General features: G+C 36.9%; 1 protein-coding gene across 1 annotated transcript in view; it reads right to left on the bottom strand.

The window, feature by feature from the left end:
* Positions 1 to 7,933, bottom strand: part of THSD4 (thrombospondin, type I, domain containing 4) — a 316,313-nt gene that overhangs the window by 69,469 nt on the left and 238,911 nt on the right. The window contains exon 7 of the mRNA XM_009321570.1: positions 1,084 to 1,288. Coding sequence (XP_009319845.1) covers positions 1,084 to 1,288 — 205 coding nt within the window. The remainder of the gene's footprint in view (positions 1 to 1,083; positions 1,289 to 7,933) is intronic.

Here is a 7,933-nt window from a genome sequence, read left to right as displayed (position 1 = left end):
GCAGAACAGACAAGACAAGCAATTCAATAATGAGCACTTGCCTTTCTTGTACTTGAGCAGTAGCTGAGATGCCTACCAGCCAGAAGTGAGATAAAGCAGCTGTCAAACGAGTACTGGGATTTGAAACTTCCAGTTCAGCTAGATAGTTCTAGTAATAATTACACCAAGCTAGCAAGAAAGGCCTTGTGTAGCTCCATTTTTATTATTTGCTGTAGTAATTTTTAAGACAGATCTAAGGATGGACTGACAGGTGAAAAGAAATTAAAGGGCAAGGGGCAGGTTTTACAAATCTTAACCAACTCTTCTCTTTCCAGTCCACTCAGCAGAACTGGCTCCAAAACAGAAGCACAAATGTAGGCAGACGAAAGGCTTTGTAACCTGGGAACGTGAGAGTTTACAACAGGGAATGGCACAGTTCACAAATGCACACAAGAGAGACACAGATCTGTAGAAATTCCACATAGTCTCTAATCTGAGCACACTAGACAGACCTAGAAATATACCACAAGATGCTATGATGTTAATATAAATATTCCAGGATCCTCTATGGTTTTGAATTAATGACCTGCTTCAGAATAAAAAATTGTACAAATGACCTTGCATTCTGTGGATACCACCTCAATATCACATTTTCTCAATACAATTTTGATATACTTTCATTTTAAAAGAACTGAATTTTTTAGGTAATCAGAAGATGCTTTTTTCTCCTCAAGCAGCCTCGATACACTTTACATAAATGAGCATGCCGCTTGGCTGGATTCTTGACCGCTCAGAGAAGGTTAACAATGTGGGAAGCGTAATCAGCACAGCGGAACCAACTAATAGGAAACACCAAAGCCAAGTCAGATGGACAGGGAAGTAGATGGTAACAGGTCTACAGTGTTTGTCATGCGAGATCAAGACAGAATTATAAACTGCCAGTTAGTTCTGATCAAAATGCCTGTTTAATGATTCCCCCCCCCCTTCTTCTCCTGCTTGTTCTTGACATCTGTTTCACACTGCTTAGAAGGCCTTTCCTGGCCTAACCTCCACCCAGTTGCACTAGCACACAAAGAACACTTTATTCACTGAGATGCAACTTACCCAAATAGTTGTTGCTCTTTGACATCTCAGTAATGTTGATTTTAGTAGCTCCTTCAGGAATTTCCACTATCTTGTGGTAGCCAAGATTTGTTAGTGTGTGTTTGAAAACTCCAGACACAACCTTGCAAGCAGTGTTGTCCCCTCCACATATTCCACACTTGTCAATCACCTTGTCTGAACCCAGATAGTCGTCACAGCCAATGCTCTGCAAAATAAAATAAGATTTCTTTTTCCAAGATCTTACAACTGCAGACTTCAGATATAACAACTGAGGACAGTATGACTTTCAGAGGACATTCAATCCTGAAAAGATTTTGTGAGTTAGCATTTCAGCAACTTCTTCCCTTGTTCTTCTGTATGCAAAAAGGCAATAAAAAGCAGAGGGTTCACAGACCTGGGGATTTCAAGTTAGCCAACAGGTTTTTACAGCCTGTTACCAAAAATACAAGAACACACTAAAGAACACTAATGCATTGATCATTGTTGATGACGCCCTCCTCAGCTGAAAGAAAAGAATCTTCTAACAACATAGTTCCTGTAGCTCTAGTCAGAAAAGAGGTGAAGAGTTACGATTTTGTAATGATCCAAAATGGGCTTTTTACAAAAGCAGAACTACTTTATATATAAAGTGTCATCTTAATCACCTCTAAAATTGAGCACTGAGCCTATTCTCACTGGAAGAGCTTTCTAAAGACGCTTTATACTGCTTCTAGACAGTTACAGAAGCGATCCTCCTGTTCACTGAGTAGAAAATCTTCAACCCACTCAGTAACACACACTTGGACAGGACAGTTTAAAAAAAAAATAAATAATTTAAAATAACGTAAATTAAACGGCAGAAAAAAATGTTAAAGATATGACACAAACCAGAAAAAAAATCTTTTCAACTTACTGCACTTTAAAAGTGCACATACTGTAGAGACTATCTCCTCTTTTACAGAAACATTTTCTGTTCGTTGATCTTGCTGTTTTGTATTTACAGAATTTAAATAACATTTATGACGAACACTTAACACCTACCTATATGATTAACTGGCACATACGAAAAAGAACTTCTCATTCTCATTCAGGTAAGAATGAAATATTACATGAGCCAGTAGAACAGAAGCCTATCACGTTTTATGAAATGTAATAATTTGATGGAAAACATTCAAAATAAATGACAGAATATTGTTCTATTATTTCAAATTGCCAAAAATACTTGCAAATTCTTGCAAAATTCTTGATGAAAAAATGGTTAATTATTGTTTTATGGTCTTTCCTGGAAGCAAACATCCAAGTAAGAGGGAGAAGAAAACGAATTTTTTGATCCCACCAACTTACAACATAGGGAGTATCCTGAGCCTTGGCATCACTGTATTTTTTTCCTATTCCCAATATTAACACTTGGCCCTTGCTGCGAAAAATGTTCTAAACTGCAAGCCAGAGTCTGCTTAGTTCCAATACAAATATTTAACACCCAACATCTTTTTAAGACTATCCAAGAAACACAGATAAAACCATCTAACTCATCACTGCCAGGATCATATGGAGCTTGACAACGATACCTATTTGTAGTCATGAAGCAAGAGAATGAAGAAGATTCCCAAGCACTCTGTGTTTCAATGGTGGGAAAACCTGATAACTAAAAATCTGTTCCATCCTATCAAATCTAGTGTGAGCAGATCGTTGCTTGACTGCGAAGAGATTTTGGATTCAAATAGAAACACTTGGTTTAACATCTCGCATTTCCATTGCTTGGTGGAAATCTTAAAATCATGTACGAGTTCAATTTTTGTGTTTTGCTTCAAAATGCATTTTATTACTAACAAAGTAATGCATTTGCTTAAACATAGGAATTATAAATATCACTATATCAAATCATACAATATGATATCAGACCTGCTGAAACAATCTGAAAAATGTGAGTGATCTAAATTTAAGACAGCTGTGCCCAATGACTGATAAATCTCTGTACTAGTCCTCCTTGAAGGATATTTTGCTGATAGTATTTACACTTTCTCTACCATCTATTTTTTGGACGGAAATGTAGTGGTACTTAGCCTATGTTATACAGTGACTTTCAGGAAACTTCCACTGCCAGCAAGTTGTTTTATGGAGGGAATCCTTTCAAGTATGAGGTGTTATACAATATGAATTGCTAGCATAAATGTTTAATGTTCTCCATCACTACTGAGTCCCACACAGGTTAATAGAATTTTGTTCCTCTTAGCAAATAAAAGAGAATAGAGAAAAGTGTGTTTTATTCATTGAGAACGTAACACAGAGCTACTGTGGGTAAGTCTGAACAGAACTACTTTTCACAGAAGAAACACAACTAACCAGTACAAATCGGATTCCTTTGTAGCGAATAAGTATCAACCCTGTTTTAAACTCACATGTCATTCTTAGTCAAATGTTGACTGACATGCAAAACAGCTGCCAATCTTTGGCTGTACTATTTGGAATTCTTCCCATATAGGGTAAAAGGAGCATGTGTCACAAAAAGTGCCTGCAATGCTTAAATGCTCTTGCACAGAAATGACTGAGAAAGATACAAAGAATGAATTACTGGAGACAAGGACCTAATAATCTGAAACCAGCAACTGACAATGAGGAAAAAGCCACAGAACCACAAGTATATAAATAAGATAAATAATAAGATAGTAAATACATAACAATAAAATAATAAATACAATAAATAATAAGATATAAATAAACTATATATATTATGCAGAGTGCACTTATATATGCATTTTACATACCAACAGAAGAGGTATTTAGCAACACATTACGATTTTACAAAGAAAAATTAAAAATCTTTACTGGGGTATCTACTGAGGCTTCCATGGAAATTATGTGCTGTAAAGATGAATATTGCATACGTTTCAGAAGAAAAGGCCAGTTATAACTAATACATTCCAGAAAACCTTGACATTTACTTAATAGAGTTTAGGCAGGCATATAAAAATGACTGTGTACTCTCTAATATTTCCAGACCCAGCAAGGATATCATATAGCAAGCCTGTGTCCCACGTGTTCTAAGGGAATCTCCCTTTCTAACCGTATAAAGCATAGTCTTCTAGCACTGACAGGTCATGACATATTGGATCAGACACCTGTTACTGGTCCAGGACTCAATATTTAGGATGTCCTGGGCCATGGTCCAGAGTAATTTTGGGAAGATGAAAGAAACACCTTTCTGGCAAGCTGATTCTGTTTTCTTTCTGATTTTAAACAGCCGCTTGAAGCTGTGCAGAGATTTGGAATGGTAGTCATCCTTGTAGAACTAGGCTGGTAAACAGAATTCACCTAAATTAACCAAAAATATAGAATACATGCAACTGTACTGAACAGATAATTCAGCATTTTTTTTTCTTTTTTCTGTTATGACTATAAATTTAAGAAGTACCACCTTGCTACTTGGCTAACATACATTCATATAAAAATATGAACCAACTTCTAACTTCTCTCAGGATGTGGTATTCATTACGTTTAAGCACATGTATACACAGCAAACATAAATCCCCTTATCACATTTCCTAATACAGCGTGATACGTCAGCAAGAAAAAGTCATGTTAAGGAAAAGAAGTGATACAAACTGGAATCCACTGTGAGTGTTCTCTCCAATATTTACTGTGGGAACATGAATAAATCTTAACTATGTCAACAGATATAAAGATTAGAAGTTATGCTAGATAAGCAGATAGGTCTGAAATCTCAGATAGTCTCCTTGCACAACTCTGGAAGGTTGAGATGTAAAGTGGGTGTCAAATACATTAACATCCAACTTAACAGGCCAGTACACTCTCACAATGGTGAAAGGCAGCCTTGGTCAATGAAGAATTCACAGTTGGTTTTCATCATGTAATACACATTTAAGGAATCCAAAAGCAGATGTCACTTTTCGAGCCACATCACACACAACATTCCTACTATGAATGTAAAAATATTAGGATTGTGAATACGAGATGAACGAGAAGACAAAGGTAAATGCATTCTGCCCACCAAAAGGACTTTGGACAGGACTACTGCAAGCTGTTCCTTGGCTATCAATATGAGGAGGTCTAGAACACATCTGTCCCTTAAAACATTTTCTTGCAAAGTGTTGTCTCTTAGAAGAGGTACTTTTGACTTGCACTATCTATACGTCTTCTGTATTGCTCAACTATTTTTGCAAAGTGGTTCAAGAAACTCTTAAGTTACAAGTTAGCATGAAAGACACTGTTCAAGAATTACAGCCAACTGTATGCCAAAATTAATTTAAATAGAAACCCTTGAGAGAAACAAGGGACAATCTGGATGAAATATTCAGTGGTGGACTTAATAGGGATTTAGGACTATGTATACAATAGAATGCAGCTGGTGCCAGGCATTTGAAAACATGAAGTGCTGATCCTTGAAATGGAAAACAGATGTTACAATTCCAGTACTAAATGATTCTATTAAAAATTGTGATCTATGTGGTAGAGTGGCATAAATAATACAACATGACAATAACTTGCTTCCGTTGCTTTAGCTGCATTGTATTATCAGGTAGGAAAGCCACAGTTATGAGTTGTAGCATATTAACACCATTAACTTCAAAAATTAGTTCTATTGACAGGTAGTTAGCTAAAAGTTGGAATACATAAGTAATTTGGAGGCTGGGCATCCATGGGGCTAGAAGGCAGAAGAAGAAAACGTTTACTAGAATTCATACTTAAGTAAAAAATTCTAAGAAAAAGGTCAGGGACAGTTATGGATGTACCACAGCTGATCCAGCTGCTAAAGAAATGTTAGGCAGGGTAATGTGAGAAAAGTATTCAAGCAAGGTGCATGGCCTAAAACACCACTAAAGAAGTTAAGTGGGTAGCAGAAGAATACCTGGCTACTGGTGGAAGACCTGCTTTGACACTGTGTATTATCAATAAATCCTAGTTCTACAAATTGCTGAGGCTACTGCTAATTAAGTTTTATATGCTACTGTCCTATGAAACAGAGCTTCATGGAAGCCATCATATTTGCTGTTCTGCTTGAGCAACACTACATCTCCCCCAGCTTGGTATCGCTGATTTAGCCACCAAAAAACAGGTATTCTTTCATCTGTCCTGTAGAATAAATAGAAGTATTGAGATTAACTATCAGCATAGTGGGTGATTTCTGGTGGTTAACTACAAGAGATTATGCCCTTACTTTTAAGTTACTGTTTCTCCTCTCCATGGTCTGAAAAACTTGGTACATGAGTCTTATGGGTGGTATAACGTAACAGTATCAGAACTAGGCACACCTCCTTTCTCAAACTTCTGGTCATCCTTCCAAAGTAGTTCAACATCCTTTGATAGTGAATCCAACAAAAACAATGAAATACCAAGACCATTAAAACTACCTTTGCTAGCTGATAATATCTTTTCAGACTTCTAATTTGCAGTTAAAATAGTTACCTTTTTTCCCTTCTATAAAGTATCAAATTATGCAAAAACATATTTTTAATATATTGGGATTCAAGCTGTTTAATAGCATGTAGCTTCTACAGAGAAGCAGGATTACATGAATTAATTAAATATTATACTGACAGGAAATATTTCATAAAAATTACTGGATCTAATGCTAAGGATTAATTATTCACTGCATTTAAGGAACAAGAAAAGTAACATCCTCCAAAGTCTCTTTTCCTTGTAAGTACCCAGGTACCTGAGGAGAAACTAATAAAAATACTCTGTGGTTTACATTAGAAAAATACTACGTCAGGGTAAGAAAATCTGCATATTGGCACAAAACTACCAAAGCAAATGGCTAATCCATGAAGCATTATCAACATGAGGAATGATTAATTTTAGCACACATATCCTGTCACATTAGTTTGTGTTGAAAATAGACAGATTTAAAAGAAAAAAGACATCCTGTAAGAGTGTCTAGATACTTCTCTATTAATATTTAGCTCTCACTTGCTGTTACCTAGCTTCATTTGTATTGTTATCAACTATAAAATGAAATAGCTTAGTCTTAATAATATATTATTTTAATCTGAAGAGAGATATGGAACAGTGATGCACGGCATACAGAGAATGAGATTCAAGCGTAGAGTACGAACTATTCTTATGCAGTCTGCCACCTAAGACAGAGAATGCAGAGTCATTATATGTATATATTAAGGGCAAGCAAGAAGCAGCACAGATTATTTAGATTACCCAGAAGGTAAAATACTCTACAGACACTTTTCATAGGTTATCTTACAAGGACTTTAAATTAACAAGCAAGGATTAAGATCCAAAACAGGATATATGACTCTAGAGAAATTCAACACAGAGGGCACATATACTCCTAACAGTGACTGCAAGAAATAAAGTAGACTGCTCACATTCTTAAGCCTTTAACAAAGACCATTTGATAAAGTATTTTAGAATTCTATCAGATAGAGATTTGAGGGTTTTGATAGAAGCACAGAATAGTTTGGGTTGGAAGGGACCTCTAAAGGTCATCTAGTCCAAGCCCCCTGCCGTGGGCAGGGACATCTTCAACTAGATCAGGTTGCTCAGAGCCCCGTCCAACCTGACCTGGAATGTTTCCAGGCATGGGGCATCCACCACCTCTCTGGGCAACCTGTGCCAGTGCTTCACCACCCTCAGCGTCAAAAATGTCTTCCTTAGATCTAGTCTCAATCTACCCCCCTTTAGTTTAAAGCCATTCCCCCTTGTCCTGTTGCAACAGGCCCCGCTAAAAAGTTTGCCACCATCTTTTTTATAAGCCCCCTTTAAGTACTGATAGGCTGCAGTAAGGTCTCCCCAAAGCCGCCTCTTCTCTAGGCTGAACAACCCCAACTCTCTCAGCCTTTCTTCATAGGAGAGGTGTTCCATCCCCCTGATCATTTCTGTGACCCTCTTCTGGACC

This window comes from Pygoscelis adeliae, unplaced genomic scaffold (assembly GCF_000699105.1).
Source record: "Pygoscelis adeliae isolate BGI_AS28 unplaced genomic scaffold, ASM69910v1 Scaffold183, whole genome shotgun sequence".
Taxonomy (NCBI): Eukaryota; Metazoa; Chordata; class Aves; order Sphenisciformes; family Spheniscidae; genus Pygoscelis; species Pygoscelis adeliae.
The sequence above is the reverse complement of the archived record's forward strand: the minus strand, read 5'-3'. Positions and strand labels throughout refer to the sequence as shown.